This window comes from Seriola dumerili, unplaced genomic scaffold (assembly GCF_002260705.1).
Source record: "Seriola dumerili isolate Sdu_G_001 unplaced genomic scaffold, Sdu_1.0 BDQW01000230.1, whole genome shotgun sequence".
In the NCBI taxonomy this organism is placed as follows: domain Eukaryota; kingdom Metazoa; phylum Chordata; class Actinopteri; order Carangiformes; family Carangidae; genus Seriola; species Seriola dumerili.
This window is the reverse complement of record NW_019174485.1, coordinates 2,645,705-2,665,459: the sequence shown is the minus strand read 5'-3', so window position 1 is coordinate 2,665,459 and position 19,755 is coordinate 2,645,705. Positions and strand designations below refer to the sequence as shown.

Below are 19,755 nucleotides of genomic sequence, written 5' to 3'. Positions count from 1 at the left end.
CATCGCAGATGTTCTTTGTTCGCGGTCTCGACCTGAGCACCCCACACTTTAAAATACTCGATTTTAACCGGGATTAAGACGAGTGCGCAGTCCGGACGGTGTGTATTGTCAGTTAGTGTCGTGTTTTTAAGCGTTATGGCGAATCAGTCACAAACCCAACAGATGGGTGGATGTAGCCTACGGCTCCACTACGCATCAGGCGGCTGTGATGGATATGTGACCTCCGGTACAAAACTCGACCACCGAGAACATTTTAAAATGTCTCATCATCTATTCACTTTTCTCAAACTTGCAGCTGCCGAACTAGCAAATAACCACACACCCAGGAAGTACACACAGGTCCAGTAGAATTTTACCAGTAAAACTTTATTGGAATGATACTCATGTTGCAAAATATTACACTTCGTGTTTTTATGTCACTGTTCCCGTGACTTTAGACGCTTCCCTTTGCAGTGTGTGTGTGTGTGCGTGCGTGTGTGCGTGTGTGTGTATATATATGTGTGTGTGTGTGTGTGTGTGTGTGTGTGTGTGTGTGTGTGTGTGTGTGTGTGTATGTGTATGTGTGTGTGTGTGTGTGTGTGTGTGGCGGGGTTTAACATGTTTTACATTGGGGTCTCATTTCCCTAAAAAGTGCGACAGTATGAACCAGCATTGTGCCTGCATCGAGAGGAAGTTGTGTCACTGCAAAAACAATAATAATATATAATAATATTGTATTATAACTTCAAACATTTTGTCCATGATGATATAGTCAACATTAAACTTGACATGGAGGAAATACAGCGAATGTGAAGTCTCAACAAGTGGTTTACAATGACATAATAATAATATCAATATTAATAATAATAATAATAATAATAATAATAAAGCAGTTTTTAAATTAGACCATTACAACCAACAAGCCTGCCAATGACTACATAGGCATGTAGCCACCCTGTGGCTTATGGTTTTAGCTTCAGATTGGTTAGTAAAAGGAGTTCTTTCACCTGCTTCACCTCTGTATGAGGAGAGAGGTGGAATCAGTGCTCAGTCATTGAGCAATGAATATGAAAAGGAGGGAGGGTAATACTGGGAAGTGGATGGACCCTTTGGTCACAAATTAGATGTCTTGTTCAATTTCCCCAGGTTCACTGTGGCAACTGGTGTGTGGTAATTTGCTTAATTGTAACTTTGATTGGGAATATGCCACATTTAAGAATCAACTGACATTATAAGGTGGATCCTGCTTCATTATGTGATTTTCAAGCTTTGTGTTACACTATGGCATTATTTGTTGGTGGGTGTGTATTGTACTATTCTGAGCATACTTACTATGTTGTGTGTATCAATTTTGAAAAACATTTGATCTATTTTTAGTGTGGCTTTTTAACATCTGGCCAGGGACAACAGATGACAACTAGCCCTCTAGGCTAACTTTGGCTCATTTACATTTGTGTTTGTATTGATCAATGAGCACTGTCCTTGTCAAATAAACAATTGTAAATAAAAAAGTGTCATTACCTAAGTGTCTCAGCCTGGGCTTGGAGTCTATACATTTTGAATAGAAAGTCCGCATTAACACAGGGTTCAAAACAAAGTGGGTGAAAGACGGTACGGAGTTGCATTGTGGGAGACGTACGGTCCAGAATTTTTAGAGCTTGGCCCTTACAAAGGACTAAAAGTCAGGATATTTTGGCCTCAGCTGCAAATGATGCAGTTTATGGAAGTGCAATTTGAAATTACTGGAGTGGCCTTTTAAGATCTTCATCAATTCAGATGATACTGTCCTTCCATGGTGCATATTCCTAAATTAGTATCTGTTTAAATCACTCACCACACAGTAAACCTGGGGCCATATAATATTCCAACACTGCATTACTGTACACAATATACAGATAGTGGGAGGGATGGTGTTTTAATATGGGCCTGGGGCCCAAATAGCAGATTAATCCGGCCATAGACATTGAGCTACACTGACCAAAAAAAAAATCTGGAACAGATTATTTAGCTCACCCTGCAAATTGCTTCACGTTAAGTCATTTTAAATCTCGTTTCATATGACAAATGATACACACATATAACTACACATAACAAATGTGTAATTCTGAGAAAAGGCTTCTCATAGTTTCCTGTATCTGAACTATTTTGGACAGGAAAGACTCATGTGATTCAAAAATATCCAGAGTTTAAAACGATGAGAGAAAATCAGAGGTGCCTATATGAACCAAATTAGAATATCTTCATTATGGTGGCACATTAAAATACATCTATAAAGAAGGCATTTTAATGTTTGAAACAGACACTAGTGTCACAATGACCACCATTTTGGGCACTGCTTAAGTACTCTGTCGTCATAGCTCAGGAGCTAAGGAGACACTGAACACCTTAAGTGCTAAGTGTCATGTACTTTAAATAGACAAGATGTATACTGTGCACTAAGAACATTTTTGTCTCCTCTCAGCACTAGTTCTATTCAGCTCCAGGTGCTCTGCCTTTTCCTAACTTGTTCAGTGGAGTACCAATCATCTTTACATCATCACCACCATATGAAAAACTAAATAAAACTCAAACTGTGGATGTTTTAAACACAGAAATGGAAATAGAGTTGCTGTAACATGTAAGACTGTCACATGGAGTGTGGTCAAACTTTGCATGTGATAAGAGGAGAGGGCTGGGTGCTGGGGAGATGAACATAAACAGGTTTCTATAGAAGACCATGAAGCCAAAGCACACTATTCAGACCGCCACCACTGACTGGTCAAAGAGCTCTGGTGACCACCAGCCAGAAGCAGTTTGAGGTAGTCTGCCTCAGATGGTCTCCTTCATTTGGAGTTGAAAAGGGCCAACTGGTTGATTCGACATGCACAATCAACTTGACTAGTGAGTGAGCTCTGAGCAGAGACAGCAAGTGCTTTTAAGACCAAACAGAGTTGTCAAAGTTAGCAAAACCAAATCTTCTGGAAGGGGAAACCTGTGGAAGACGCTAACCAAAACTCTATCTTATGTTCCTCTTAATTAACCAGAACTTTAAATTCCCAAATCTACTGTATATCATAAGCAACTGTGTCACACACCTTCTTTACCTGCTGATTCTAATGCTTTACATCGATAAAATGCCTATTTAGTGATATGTTCAAACCTGAGATACCATTATGTTATGGTGTTCCTTAACAACACCATTAAAACTGAGATATTTCTGTTCCCTTATCATTATTTCCTTGTTTGTTAGCGTGACATGACATCATTGGAGCCACTAGTATCTAATAACATTTAAAAATTGAGTGCTGTAGATATGCACAAAGCCTGGCTATGCTAACAATGATAAGAAGAATAGATGGAGTTACACAGTAAACTTAATTGACTTCTTCCCCTTAAGTGTCATCTGTCTCTGAATGAAATTAGTTTGAGCACACAATCCATCGTTTTTTGTTTTTCTTTTGGCTCATCGTGCCAGAGACTTAAAAAGTATGTTGTCTATGATATGAGACGGTCAAGGTTTAAATAGTTAAGGAAAAATTAAGACAAAATTGCAAAACATAAAAGTCATTTAAGCTGAAAGTGCATACGTCTGTGTGATTCCTTTAGATTTTCACTGAAATGCTCCTCTTGCTCAAAAGGGAAAAAGCAAGTTGCAAGATATCAGTTTAAATTTAAGAAACCTTTGTGCAGACCGAGACCTCAACTTGTACGAGACTCAATGGGCTTCATGTAATGACTTCCAGACTGCTGTAGGTTAGAACAGACTGACTGATTTCTCTAAGTCGTGGTGCAAAAGTGAATAAAGAAACAAAAAAAGAGAAGGGAAAATCTTGGGTGAAAATGTGTAGAGGCAACTCTAAATAAGTGGGCTTCCCAACACCCATGAATCTGAAGCACACCTTCATTATAAAGGGATCCATAAATAAGACAGAATAATAAATAAAATACAACAAAAACGCAACAGAAAAGGCAACACTGCTGGTTATCAGTCTCCTTGCTCTTTTTCCCTTCTCTATCCCATTTTTCCTCTTTTTGTAGCTGGTGCTTGTGATTGGACAGGAGACAGTACTCTCTCCTTGCGTCTCCCACTTGACCAGCCTACCTCTGACTCTCCCTACTTCCTTCTTTCTTCCTCTGTCGCTTTCTATCTCTAGAACTCAGCAAACTCCTTGGCACATTTCTCAGTGAAGGAGACACGAATCTCCTCCTCCTCGTAGTCGTCGAAGTTGCTGGTGTCGCCTGGTCCTTTGAACTTGGGGACAAAAGGAGCTTCCACCTAAACACAATTAAAAACACCAGTTGAGAAGCGAACGTAACAGAGGCGTACCCACACATCTAAACTACACAATAAGTATACACACGTACTTTTTTCTGATAGATGGCAATCCAGTCAGTGGTTGCAAACCACTTGTGTCCCTTGATGTCGTTGACCCCATTCTTGAGGTTCCCATAACGTTTTGTGAGATCAACCTGAGGGTAATACCAGTACATTTTCCTTCATTTTACATTATAATGAATTCAGAACACAGAAAAAAAAACATGTAAAACCTTTTCATCAAAATGGCCGAGATATTTGTTGTCACCTGCAGCAGGTTCCTCAGGAGGTCCTTCAGGTCGGAACTGAAGTGAGATGGGAATCGCACCTGAGACAGAAGACAAGGAGAGAAGGGAAACAGCTTTAGATTAACAATGTTGGTAAAAAAGCATGCATGCTGAAAAACCTTTTTCAAACATAAAAATAAAAAAAACACCTATTTTGATACTCTCTATTGCTAATTGATACAACACGACAATGATCTAACTGAAAGCCGCTTCATACAACCTTTAATGGTCCCATTGTAGAAAGTGAGATTTTTTGATTATACAGTAAAGCATGTGTAGGTTCTATAGAAATACAATGAAAGTATCAAAATCCACAGAGAAATGCACACAGCCCACATTCAGAAACCGTGCCTTAAAACGAGCCGTCAGGACTTCCTTAGTTTTGTGATGTCATAACTATACAGCCATCCGGACCTGTCATTAGACATTACTGAGATATCACGTTCAAGAGGCAAAAAAACATGTTTTGTGAGGTCACTGTGACCTTGACCTTTGAACTTTACCCTCCAAAATGTAATCACTTCATCCTTGAGTCCAAGTGAAGATTAGGGCCAAATTTGAAGGGATTCCCTTGCGGTGTTCAAGAGATATCATGTTCAGAAGAATGGGACGGATGGACAACCCGAAAATATAAAGCCTCTGATCACGGATACTGTAGACGTGGAAAATGTCAAGGAAATGCTGCACAATCATTGGATATCAGGAGGCCAATATATCATTGCACAGCCTTCCCAGGGATAGTAATATTAGAGGCTAGTGGCTCAAGTTTATTTTTTCTGAATTACCAGAGCATTTCAATTTAAATTTGACGGCCTGTTCGGCCCATGTCAGCGCTGACTGACCATCACCATTTGCATTTACACCGATGGGTTTTTACCAAACAACAGTAATAGGCTACAATCTGTTACCTGTGGTTGGCCTGGCCGTGCGTCACTTACAAAACAGTCAGCCTATTAGAAGACCACCCTGTTCTTGCTAGAGCTCCAGAGAGGAGAGTGAGAGAGAAGATGTAAAAGTACACTGAGATGGGTTTTGGAACTTAAACCACTAAATCTTCTTATGGACATCAAAACGTAAAATAAAACACTGGGAAAGTGTAAAATATGGGACCTTGAATATTTTCCCTTCGTAACAGCCGGCAGTGAGTATTTCTCAGATAAAATCCTTTGGCACACTGCAACTCAAGTGTTTTACAGTTCTGACATATGATGATCATCTGTAGAAAGTGCAGTAAAACAAACTAGCAATCATTGTTTATTACTTAAGTTGTGGCTAAAACACGAAAAGGAAGAACTTGTGGGTTACAGGTTATTATAAGTGTTGACTATTACTCACTGCACAGATACTGTATGGGAGAGAGTTATGTTCTACCATAGACTAATATGTCACTGTCATGAGAAATGTATATAAAAATATTAGAAAAAGAAATGTGACATGTACCATATGAATCTTATAAAAGAGCACAGCAATGAAAAGAAAAAACTCAACAGGAAAAAAGCAGACTTTGTTATAACAATCACAGTCCATGGCAAAGAACACAAATGGTTACCTTTAACCCAAAGAAGGAAGGTTTGTAGTTTTTTTGTGCGCCAGTGTGTGCAATTATGTTTGTGCCTGAGTGTGTGTGCATGGATGTATACGTGTGTGTAACCCCAACATGCAATGAAATCATTAAAAAGCATGTCCTTAAATAAAAGCGTGAGTAAAAAGAAGAGAACGAGATGCACCTGGCTAGGATGCATACAAGGATACTGTGTGTTTTTGAATTTTGTGGGTTATAAATGGACAGGCTATGAAAAAACAGGTTGCTTTAGTACAGTCACTTACCACACAGTCATTTATGGATTGTTTTGATTAAACTTTCAAAGCTGTACCCCACCTGCAATTTTCATTCAGAGGCTACACCAGTAAGATGTGAAGTGATGATACTCAAGAGAAAAATTAAACTATAGCCAAACCCTTTTTCGAAACTAAAGCTGAACTGAAATAGGAAAATACAACTGATATTGACTCAAATGTGGTTGTTGGTTCCAATTATTTTTAGTGTTACATGATGAAAAAAAAGTTTCAACAGTCAGTGTACAAGCAGAGAGCGGCAGCAGGAATGACATTAGTGAGTGGTAACCAGAGTCAAACTCACCTTCCCTGATACGATCTTTTCATAGATCTGAATGGGCTGGTCAGCAAAGAAAGGTGGGTATCCTGCTGCCATCTCATAGACGAGTACGCCCAGCGCCCACCAGTCGACCGCTTTGTTATATCCCTGATGGATGACGCAGGAGAGGGGCGGAGAGAAGACAGAGTTATAGACAGGTAATCAAGACAGGATTTTATAAAACATGTATGACTTGTTTGTTGTTTTGGAAATATTGTTTTCATCTCATACTGCTGTTAAGAGATCTGGTTTGCTATTATATGGCACGTCACAGGCAGTAATACATTAGTTGAAATGCTTTTATAATATTATGTAATATTACTGGTCAAACTTTGTGAATAATTTACATTACTTTCTGAGAAGTTGACAACAACATGTAATTGGCCACGTTAATGAAATTTACATAGAGATATGCTAGTTTTACTGTTTACTTATATTGAGGAGCATCTGAGTTGTGTATCCTTTAGCAAATGCTCCTTGAACCCAGAGTTGTTTGAGAGTAGTAGGATAAAAAACACCAATTTGAAGTTTTAAATAAAGTTATGACATATTAGCAGCTTCCATGTGTTACATTTCTTCCAAGTCCAATTAACAACCATAAAAAAAGAGTTTAAATGAGTAAAGTTTGTGCAGCAACTTGATGTCATTTTTTGTTCAAATGCGAAATGCCTCGTTTTGAAAGGACACAGTTGACCATTGACACAAGGGTAGAAGGGGAACAACAGCGGCCCACCTTGCTGAGAATAATCTCTGGGGCCAGATATTCTGGGGTGCCACACAGTGTCCAGGTCCGGCCCTTTACACGTTTGGCAAAGCCAAAATCTGTCACCTGGAAAAGCAAAGCAAAGATCAATGACAAGGAGAAGGTGAGTAAGAGAATGAGCACAAGGTAAATAAGCAGACATACTCTCAAAAGACATACTCTCACAGGGAGGAGAGCGAGCATCTTCTCACCAGTTGTCATTTCACTGTTCACCACAAGAGGGCAGCAGAATCCGTGCTAGACAACAGCACCAAAGTGCAAGCTCAGCATTCAGTAAATACAGATAATTGTAAATACACACCACGGCCATAGTTGCACTTGTGCATATATGGCACATTATTTTTAGAGACTTCCACGCCACATCCAAGAGTATGTGATGGGGCACACACCTTTACAGTGTTACAGCTTCATTTTGGAGATGCATGGCATGTAGTGACACACATCCTACAGGGGAGTCCACACGGCAACACAACTAATGCAAACGGGTATTAAAAAGTCTGGTTTAACTCAATTATCTAAACCACATATTTGGAAGTGAAAACACAGGTGAACATACTCAAACTGTTCATTATTGTCATTTAATGCGCCGCAAAACTGACTGCGACTAGAAGGAGCTGACACTGCTCTTTTAAAAACTTTGTGTCTAGTTATGTTGTTGTATCCCCTCAACTGTATGAGTGTGAAGGGTAACAAATGTTAAATTAACAAAATCCAATGATAGCCAAACTTTTTCAGCATATTCTCTATTGGGATTTGGTGCATAGCCTTTACATGTCTCACCTGTTACAGTGTGTAACTGATAAAGTTCTCCAAAGATAATACTTGTGACTTGTGCATATCATAGCTATGGTAACAATATTTCATACCTAATATTGCATTTCATACCTTACTTTGAGTTTCTACATGTCACACTTGGTAAGTCTCCAGCCAGTGCAAGCTGACTCAGGTGAGATGGTGCCACTCAGATCATGCCAACAGCAAATCCTACACTTAGCACACCTCACATTAAAAGTTTCATCTGTGTATTATAACCCTGTATGAAATCATAAACACCTTGAAAGTCACAAAGAGTAGAGCCGCTGCCTTTAAGATAGTGTAGTATCAAAACAAACATTAGCTTGCTAGCTTATATGGCTATGTTAGCTACAGTATATCAGACTGTGATTACTTGTCTAATGAATATTAGAGCTGCCGCAATTAGTCAACTAATCAATTAGTTATTCAACTTATTAGTTAGTTGTTGTTAGTTGGCAATTTTTTTTGTAATCTATTATCAATTATGTCCTTTCAAGCAAAGAGGTCAAAGCTTTGATGATTCCAGGTTCTCAAATGTGAGAATTAGCAGGTATTAGGTCCTCTGTTGGTTGCAAGACGTTTGATGGCATCACCTAGGGCTGTAGGAAGTTATAATTTCGGTCATAAACCAAACAATTAATCAATAAATGCTAATTAATGCTAATCATCTTTGCTAGTTGCAGATCTAATAAATACAAAATTCAGCAGCATCAGCATTGAAGTTAAAACCTCTGCCGACCTTTCAAATGCTGCGTCAGTGTTTTGGACAAGCTAAATCATGGGGAATTCGGGGGGGGGTATGGCAGTAGGCTGACATATCTGGTGTTCAGGAGCAGGCCTGAAATCTCAACAGTCATAGAGACGATCAGTGGCGGACAGCTCGTCAGGGGCACCAGGTCATTTGCCAGTGCCCTGGGTGCCCTTTTAGCCTGAACAGTCAACTTGACCAGCAATAATATAACAAGCAGGAATGAGTTGATGCACTTCTTGCATCACCTCACCTGTGTGTGATGGCTACCTGAACTGCTAAGGCTTGTAGTGTGTGTGTCCATACCGCTGCTGCGGCCATGCTACTGCCAGCCATATCTGTCGACACTGACTTTGCCCTTGATAATGGTCATCAGTAATAATAATTATCCAATGTTGATGAGCGGTCGGAAAAGTGAAAACTTGTAATCAGAAAGCGGTCACATGATTTTTGTTTACCCTCATTCAGAGAGAAAGAGTGAGAGAGAGAGAAAGAAAACAACTGCCCTCCACCTAATGTACCTTACCATATACAGTATAATATAGAAGTATCTGGATAATTTTCCTCCCAGTTGAACATAGCGGCCAAATTTATAACTAGGTACCTGTTACATCAACAAATAAGGTTCGATTACAGAATTAGCGGTGTGATGGTTTGCATGAAGGTGGCCTGAGAATGGCTAGCGTTGTTTAGCATCACATGCACACTCCCACTGCTTTGAGAATATATTCATGTAGGTACATGCAGGGATGTATGTACAAAGAAATAAATGGTAGTGAGCCAACTTTTTGAGTAGAAGAAATTCCTGATATCTGTGCATGAGATGTTATTTTGTTATTTACCTGGATGTAGCCCTGTTGGTCTATGAGCAGGTTTTCAGGTTTCAGGTCTCTGTAGATCAGGTCCAAAGCGTGCAGGTATTCAAAGGTCAGAACAATCTGAGCAGCGTAGAACCGAGCGTGTGGCTCACTACACAGACACGCAGACACACACACACACACACACACACACACACACACACACACACACACACACACACACACACACACACACACACACACAGTACAGTACAGACCGGAAGAGAGAAGAACAAGGCTGAACAAAACAAAGTACAGCTAAAACAGACCTGATGAGAACAGAGCTGAACAGAATACAGTAGAACACAAGAGAATAGAATAGAGGAGAACAGAGCTAATTTGAGAGAACACAGTTCCCCAGGTTACTTCTGTATGTGCCTAGAAAATGCCTCTGTGCTGTAAACTGGATGCTGCATACAGGCACTAACCTAAATCTGCCAATTCTCCGTAGATGGGAGAACATCTCTCCACCTGGTACATATTCCATCACCATGTAGAGGTTAGTGTTGTCCTGGGGAAGACAGAGGACATGTTAGTTACACTCACTCACATATACACACACATGCATTAACTCACTCCTGACACACCCACACACACCGGGGATGGGCAACTGGACAGCATGGAAATGATATTTTGTGGGCCGATGTAAAAGAATCTACTGACTTTTACTAACTGAAGTTATTACCATATAAAATCCCTGATGACGAGGTGTGTGACTGCGTCTATTAAACACTTATTTGGGCTTGTTCTATTTCCAAAACTTGTTTTGCAAATCATATTTTCTTTAGGCCCTTTAATAAAGCTACATAACACTAGCTTTATATTATCAAGAAGGATTTCACTCCTAGCCCACTTCTCAAGCTCAGTTAATATGTGTTTGTTGTTGACTCTTCCACCTGTGTGCTGGACGGGACACCATGGACAGGAATATTCTGTTAATAGGTTTATTTGAGGCAACAAGGATATTCAATCCCAGGGCAACCCCGGTGCATCTAAACAGCTTAACCAGAATAAGGCTTTAACTGGAATATAGCCACCAGCTAGGTTAGTCTGTATGGGTACAAACAGTCACTGACAAAGAAGGACTGTGAGAGTAAAATGCTGAAGAAGACAAATGTTTTTGTGCTTCATTTAACTGTGCATGTGGCAGACCACGCTCGCTTCACTCTGTGCTTGCTGATGACTTACCCTTAATAGGATTAATGGGCAATGATGATGGAAGTTATTATAAGGATGCAATCACTAAATTGACAGATCTTTGTGACAGGAAATACCTAGAGTTAAACGTTAACAAGACTAAAGAGACAGCAGTCGACTTTTATAAAACCATCAATAGGCCTGTTGTGTGTTGATAACAGAGAATGCTGTGAAGACTTGGGAGTGGTCTGAAATGATAAGCTGACCAGTAGTGACCACATAGTTCACATTTTAGATAAGCTGAATGTTTCACTAATGAAGTGTGTAGAGCGGAGCGAATGGTGTGTGTGAATGGTGAATGTGTAAATGTGAAAGGTGTTGCTCATTGTGGCAAACCTAAAGATAATTATCAACTGACTCTGCAGTTCCTGTCAACAATACAGAGCGTTTCAGCATCTTTCAGCTCATTGTTTTGGTTCGCTCTCATCAGTGTCGTTTCCAGACGCAGCCAGCTCTTTGACTAACCAGTGCTCTCTCTCCTTCATCCTCCAGGGTGTTTCATGCACTCTGGAAGGTACAGTATGTGCAGATGGCAAGAATCTGGGCATTTTTAGACGTTTTTCCTGTGTTTTTCAACGTTAATTTTTAATTTTTTTTATGTTTTTCTTTAAACTGGGTGTGATGATGAGTGAGTCTAATTGTTATAACTTGACACAATAATGTCTTATTTTGTTTTATTTTTAAAGAAAAACGCAGCGTACTTGGGACAGCTCAGATGAATTACAGCAAATGCAGATTAAGACATGACATAATATCATGGTGGACAGTTCATGAGTAGTATCATTAGTCAACAGCTGTTTGTGGCACTTGATTTGCTGAATGACAGCCAAGCAGTATGCATTTCTGCTCATTCATGATAGGCAGATGCTTAACTGCTCACTTGCTATGAGACAACTTGGTGTGCCAGATACAATGTTTATCTTTTCAAAGGGCCACCTTCAGAAACAAATAAGAGAAACACGTAGAGTTAGTTTGGAAGTTGATGGGTGGACGGGGGAAATTTAGCCAGTCACTCATCATCAAACCACACACACTCACACACACACACTCACACACACACACTCACACACAAAATCTAAAATTCTGCATACCTTGAACGAGTACTCTAACCGCACCAGGAAAGGAAAGCTAACAGCCTGAAGAATCCTCTTCTCATTCAGAGTGTGCTCTATCTGCTTGAGCTTCACCACCTGAAAGGCAGAGAAAGGAAAAAGAGAGAGAGAGTGACAATATTGTATCTTGCAAAATAAATGAATAAATCACAACAGTAAATCATGCCGTAACAAAAAGAAAACTAAAGTTTCATCAGAGCAGCGTAGTCTTAGCTCTTTTTAACATGTGCATTAACAAGCTGGCAAATCTACAATAACAGTCGTCAGCCCCTGACCTGACTTCTCTAAATAAAGACATAAAACTTTTGTTTTCAGTTTCAATCAAAACATAGATACAGTAAATATTGAAAAAAAAACATATTGACACAGTGTGCTAAGGCAGAGCTACAAAGTTACTATTTTTTAGACTTGAGTACATTATGTAAATTTGTTCAGGATACTATTAATTTTATTATTATGTAAAACAGAAAAATGTCACTGTGTTGTTACTTCTTGGTATTGGATTGGGGGATCAGACCAAACAGCTACTGTCTTTCCACTGAATTGTCTGATAAACTTAATCAAAGAGCTATTTCTGCTACTGCTTACACACATATTTGTACAGCATCTTTGAGTACATTGATTCTAGATTCTAGATATAATAATGTGAATAATTATAGTTACGTTTCGTAAAAACATTTTCTGAAATACAGTACTTTTCCCACCAACAAGATGAAGCTTAGAACCTTATGCAAGTAATATCATTTTTTTTACATTTTTAATTTTTCTTTTTCTCCCAGTTTTACTCCAATAGTAGCTTAAAAAAGCTCTGAAATCACACGGTCTGGCCCCTTCAGATCACCTAGCCTCAGTACAAGGCTCCACGTTTTTACTGTATTGTAACATATTAAGAGTATGGCATTAAATTTAGTGCATGGTCAACATCTGCGAGCATCTTCATTCAAATGATCTTTTTTGATGGGTGTTTCAGGTCAGCTTTGGTTCTGCGTATATGTTCACCTGGTACTATTTAATTAGCACACTACTGCTTCAAAGGTAACTTGATATATCAGTTGTATGTCTTGGGTACTTGGCTCAGATACTTGACAGATATTTCTAATATGTCCTAAATATTTAAAGGCTCTCTTCCTGTGAGACTGGTTGGTCTTGTAAAGTAACTTTGGCGCAGAGCAAAGCAAATTGGATAAGTTGCTGGAACAGGTTGGATATATTGTGAGTAAGAAATACAGTACACAGTCTGAGTGGGTGGTATCAAAAAGGATAATTCACATCAGCCGCTCTCACCCAGCAGACAGCGAGACTGTGTCCTGTAAGAGAAAACTGTTCCAGGAGGTGCAGAGTATATGAATATGAATATGAATATGAATATGAATATAAAGGACTTTCCATGTGGCTTTACAGCTTTCCAAATATGCTTCTAAAAGCAGATGAAGTCACCAGAACATGTAGGTAGACAGTCAACAGCACACAACATTGACATGTACAGTCAATTTAGTGTCTACATCATTGGACCTGCATCCAATGAATTTTACAGAATTCATTGTAAAATTTTTGATCGATGTGATTAACAATCTTGATCTTTCATGTATTACTATAACAAGATTAGCCAATTAGCCAACAAAAAATAAATATTATGTCATACAGGGGCATAAGCAAGGGTAGAAACGTAAATAAAAAAAAACCTAAAACTGAGTACCAAAGTTACTCTGCTTGTGATATGATCTGCCTAAAGACAACCTCAGCTCTGACACTCTGGACGATGCCTGCTTCAGCACAAGCGGGTTCAAAGAGGTTGAAGGGGGGAAAAAAGGCTTGCACCTGGATTTGTTGTGTCTCTGTGTCTTTGCACTAGCATGCACAATGAGCTCCAGACCTTTTCTCAATTTCCATAAATGTCTCAGGCCGTGTGAGTACAATTTTCACATCAATGACATATACGTGTTTTCTATGGCCATCCTGTAGGAACAATATATGAGTATCCTTAAATGAGAAACACATCTAAACACCCTCCATCCCACTGTGACCCCTGACCCAGACTAACCTTCTGCTTGTTGAGGATCTTCATGGCATAATGCTGTCCCGTTTCTCTGTGCCTCACCAGCATAACACGGCCAAATGAGCCCGTGCCCAGGGTTTTCAACCTCTCAAACTGCTCCAGGCAAGCAGTGTTCTGAACAGACAAAACAAAAAGGGTTAGTTGATTTTTGTGAAAATGGGATGCTGGGGGTTGTGATGTGGGAAGTTATTTTTTATGCCTCCACACCAGCGACAGCCAGGACCGGAGGCGTTATGTTTTTGAGTTGTCTGTCCGTACGTACATCCCTCCGTCCCATTCTCATGGATGCGATATCTCAGTAAGGCCTTGGTGGAACTTCTTCAAATTTGGCACAAATGTCCACTTGGACTCAAAGATAAACTGATTCGATTTTGGTGGGAAAAGGTCAAAGTTCAAGGTCACGGTGACCTCACATTCTTTTCGAATGCAATATATCAGGAACACCCAGAGGGAATTTCTGGCACAAACATTAACTTGGACTCAAGGATGAACTGATTAGAAGGATTTTGGTGGTTAAAGGTCAAAGGTCAAGGTCACTGTGACCTCACAAAACATGTTTTCGGCCATACCTCACTAATTCATATGCTTATTACAACACATTTAAACTCAACTGTCTAATAGGATAAATTAAGTGATGACATTTCATATCCAAATGGTCAAAGGTCAACTTCACTGTGACATCACAATGTTCTGCAAAAACACCTCTGGCCATTATACAGTGCTGTAACTCAGAAAGGGGAGATTGTGACCATATTTCCTGCAACTTGGCTGGTTGGTGGAGGCATACAACCACGATTAATTCTAGTTATTGTTTTGCTGTATGTATGTTTTGTATGTTTTGCCCATATGTAGATGTGAGCAAATGTGTCAGTACATGTGTACAGCATATGCATGTAATATAGTATAAGAGACATATATACATATGTTGAGAGTTTGCAATCCATATATGTGCATATTGTGCATATACTGTACAGAATATTGATCTCATTCATATTTGATGCTATGCTAGGTCTGTTAAATCTATCCTGATTGAGATTATCTCCACAAAGCTTATATAAAAAAGGTGTCTTTTAACTATTCTACAACAGTGAAGAGGTTGCTGCATCAGAGCCATGTATTGATCTGAAAATAGTGCACACAGGTTGGCCAATCAGAATCAAGGAATGCTTAATAGTTTCATACTTGATGTTCAAATCAAGTGTCTACAAAGTTTATATAAAGAGAGAAAATGTTATATACTTTATATACTCTGTATAACATAAAGAATATTGATACAGATCCTGTGTCTATTTAATATTCTATTTTAAAATGTCTGAAAGCTTTGTAAACACACAGAACATCCAATTTTTTCATTTAAATTTAACGGCTGGATGATACATCTGATTATCATGCAGCATCATTAATAAAAATAACTTTTTTCTTAAATGTATATTTATTAGTCACATTATGATACAAGAAGGTTGATGGAAAAAACTGTGTTGATAATAACCAATTTAATGTGGAAAATCATGTTACGTCTTATATATGACACAACCCTTCAAACACGTGAATGAAAATATTAAATAACCAATTTTGTTAGCTTTTAATTATGATGTGCTTGAAATCAACAGCTTGGGCAACAGGAGTTTGTGAAACACTAAACTAAAATGATCATATCATCACAATAGGATTTCAATTTAATTCAGTGAATAAAAGTAAACCATCTGCCCACATGTTTTACTTTTTTTTTTTTCTTTATTTCATCATCCAAATATATTTAAATTATCCAAGAAATGGCAGATATTTACCTGAAATGGTAGGGTGGAACAGAAAAAAACATACCATTATGGGGTTAAAGAAATACAAAAACAAGTGAAATTCCACTAGTGATGAGGGGCATTTTTAAAATGCAAGAGGAAATGAAGACAGCATCCCACACATAAACTATATCTCTTTGCTCACACATAATTTGATTGAAAAGCTAAAAGGTTTGTATGTATTTCTAATACATACAAAAAGCTGATTAAATTACAGACACTATATGTAACATTTATGTCATGTTATATGAACACGCATACATGCGCACACTAACCTGTGCAGGATTCTCCCACTTCTTGAGGAAGTCCTCTTTGGCTTTAGCAAGGAACTCCTTGACTGTGGAAAACAAAAACACCAGTTTTACAGAAGAAAAGCTTTAGAGATGTGTGTGTGCATGCATGTAAAGAGGAAAGAAACCAGAAAATAAATAACAGTGCACTATTATTATTTATTGCTCTGATGCAGCAAACTCTTCAATGTTGTAGAATAGTTATAAGAAACCTTTTTTATATAAGCTTTGTGTAGATGATCTTAATCAGGATAGATTTAGCATAGCATCAAATATGAATGAGATCTCCTGTTTTCTGAAATCAATTGTAGCTAGCCAGTTTTTTTAGGATATATAGCTGAGTTAAAATAATGATAGTTATATTGTTATATTAAATGATAATGTCTGGCCCTGAATAGATACACAACACATAGAAAGTGCAATAATTGAGAATAAGACAGGGATGTGATGCAAGAAGGTGTCAAGCTGGTTTCAAATACAGGTGGTTACATGTATGCACCTTAGTACTAGGACTTTCCTAGTAATATTTCTCTGGATTAAACTTTGCTTTGTCCAGCTGATGTTAAAATTAACTACTCAGATTCCAAAAATAAGAGGAGAGACTGGCGTGTCAAAGTTTGTAAAACATATGCTCTGCAATTAGTCAGGCCCAATGGAGACTTTTGAAGGGCTGATTCTTTGCACACTGCATGCAGAGTAATCTTAGAGAAACACTCCACTGATTTTACACAAAATTGTCTGTTTACTTGCAATAGAGAGAACTATTAACCATGTAAAAACAGCTGTATAATGTCTGCTGAGGTTCTGGAAGCAGCTTCCTATAGTGAGAAAATAACCCTGATTACATCATCAGGGTTAGGAGAGGTCTAACTTGAGACTTCAGATTTTTAATTTTTTTTTTCCCCCTCCAATGGGTCAATGATTTAAATCCCTGGGAAAACATGGGTGAAAAAAGTGTAGACCACTGGTATACAGCATCATATACTCAGAGCTTCTTAAACCATATCTCATACACTGATTTTATCAATCCCTATCAGTCTCTTTTTTAAGCGGTATGGTTGTTGTTGATAATAATAACTGGTTGATAAGACAGCAAAACACTGCTGCACCAAACACACACATACTTGAAGCATGTGTATGTCACTCAGTCCTGCCAGCCAATACTTGATTTGAAAGACACATGCCCACTTTATGACCAAACACAGCTAGAAATTACCAAAAGCAGTCTGTATTACATATGCGATTGGTAATAATAAAAGAGCTTCTACGCAATTATAATAAATAGGCTACACCAGTCCACTGGTCTCCATACTGAACAGTAACACTCCCCCACCCCCACCCCCACCATCACCCTTGAATTAACAGTACAGTATACACACTTAGGCTAGTTCAGCCAGACCTGCAGACCTTTATGGGTCCACATGACAAAATAGCCCCCGATTAGGATTAGTTTCAGATCACCCACACACATTTTCAGCAGCATCACTTTCCAAAGGACATTGCTGTTGGCTGTTTTGCAGCTCATAGTGATTCAGGCTAGGAAAGAGCACTACATCCTGCTTCATCCTGCCATAGCATACATATAAATCAAATAAAAATGTCCGAAACTGAGCAATACTCCTAAACTTCGTTCATATATGTATATATAATGCTCCCGAATTTAAATATATATAATTTAGGTTCTTGGGAGCTTCCACGGTACAAGTTAATTCGTTTGCAGCAAAGATATGTCATGAACGTACGAGTGGATCTTAATGAACTGGAAGACAGGAATAGGCCTCTAATTAACAGTGTATGGCTTGTTGTGTGAAGCTAACACAGCCTGTTGTATCACGTCGTCTCACATCATGTCATGAGGCTGTAACAGAGCAGGTGTTGCCCAGGAGTAATGCGTACTGGCGACGGTACCCACCACTTTCCATCTCGTTGCCCTTCCTGGCCGTGGGCGCGTTGCCCATGATGACAACTTGTCAACGGGCGATCTGTGGCTTTTTGGCCGCCCTGCAGCCTTCTCAAGCCGGTCTAAGCTCGATTAGGTCTGAACGGTATTTCCTAAATCCAGCTGTACCAAGCGCTAACTCCGAGCTCTTGATCTTTAATAACCTGACAGCTGCTGACGCGGTGCCACGGCGAGACCGGGTAGTGCAGTGGGCTCACTCACTCCACGATTACCAACAACCGGCGACCGATATCGAGCTTAAAACATCGGGGTGCTGTCGTTGTGGTATCTCGGTCGCTGGGGCTCCGCTGGACTGTCAGGCCGAGCTCGGCGCAGTTGGCCTGGACACGGAGGATCCAGTCTTCTCCTGTCCCTCCTTGCAGCCCCCGCCGAGCGAGGCCCCCCGGCTCCCCACCTCTCCCCCAGCCCAAAAAACAGCTATACCGAGGGCGGGGATGCAATATTCTCAATCGAATCCCTGCCACTTTTCGTTAGCGAACCCAGCCTTTAAAAATCAAACATCGGCGGGGTCCGACAACGACGGAAAATCGCCCAAATCAACATTGGCCCCCCGTAGCCTCGGACACGAGCGAGATGACGGAACTACAGCCGAGCGAACGTCCCACCTACTCGCCAGAACCGGGGTTGATTGACAGTTAAGGCCAAGATACGGATTGGTCACTTCTCTACAGCAAAGTGCCACGGAGCGCTCTGATTGGCCCTTTGCAATCCATCAACAACGGCAGCGTCCCGCCGCCCTGCAAAAAACAAGCGAGTGGAACGTCACCGATTATTTTCCTCCCGACGACGTACGCGCCCACTTTCTCCGTTTTCTCTCCTCCATTGGTTTGGAGCGGCCGAACCGTGGGAATCTCGGTGAATGCGAGGATGTCTATTGGCTGTCAGTGGCGGTTGACAGGAATGCGCCCCCCCATTTCCAAAAAGGAGAAAAAAAATCTCCCTCCCTCCGCTCTTTCACCCCCCCCCCCAATCGCCGCCAAGCGACTGATACACGTTTGGCTAAGTGACGTCAACCGCGAGCTATTTTTAGAAATGTTGGTCAGAATTTAACGCACGCGCGGCGCGGTCTGGCTGGCAGGACTTCTAAACAGATCGCAGACAGCCGTGGATGCAGGAAAGAGTTTATCTGGGTGGGAAATGAATCACTCACATGAAATAAAATACAAATCAATTTACAATCGTTGCTGGATGAAAACACGGATAGCCACATACTGTCTGTCTACCTGACTCTGTGTGTGTGTATACCAACGACCTTTCACAGTCAGAATATCCAGCAGCATCTGTCATCCTCTCCCCACACCTGGATTACCTATGGGCCGAGTGCAGCAGATGCCCAAGGACCCATTATTATTCAGAACCTCAAAAGGCACAATTTCACATAGATTTGCATCTGAATATCTAATTTCAATAATAATTTGAGTTTGAATTGGTAAAAATGAATTTAAAATGAAATGAACAAACACCCA

General features: G+C 39.8%; 1 protein-coding gene across 1 annotated transcript; it reads right to left on the bottom strand.

Annotated features, from left to right (window-relative positions):
- Window positions 1–530: 530 nt before the first annotated feature.
- prkaca (protein kinase cAMP-activated catalytic subunit alpha) lies at window positions 531–18,329 on the bottom strand. The gene is made up of 11 exons (XM_022755439.1): window positions 18,242–18,329; window positions 16,315–16,376; window positions 14,229–14,357; window positions 12,167–12,265; window positions 10,307–10,389; window positions 9,864–9,990; window positions 7,449–7,544; window positions 6,701–6,823; window positions 4,542–4,601; window positions 4,324–4,428; window positions 531–4,234 (listed from the first exon to the last, which is right to left on the bottom strand). Exons 1-11 carry the CDS (start codon window positions 18,285–18,287, stop codon window positions 4,109–4,111), a joined length of 1,056 nt encoding a protein of 351 aa, XP_022611160.1. The 5' UTR covers window positions 18,288–18,329; the 3' UTR covers window positions 531–4,108.
- Window positions 18,330–19,755: the final 1,426 nt, after the last annotated feature.

Coding starts and splice junctions, on each gene's coding strand:
- prkaca (XM_022755439.1), bottom strand. CDS start 18,287: ATGGGCAACGCGCCCACGGCCAGGAAGGGCAACGAGATGGAAAGTG. Junction 4,429..4,541: donor TCCTGAGGAACCTGCTGCAG/GTGACAACAAAT, acceptor TATTACCCTCAG/GTTGATCTCACAAAACGTTA. Junction 4,235..4,323: donor TTGCCATCTATCAGAAAAAA/GTACGTGTGTAT, acceptor AATTGTGTTTAG/GTGGAAGCTCCTTTTGTCCC.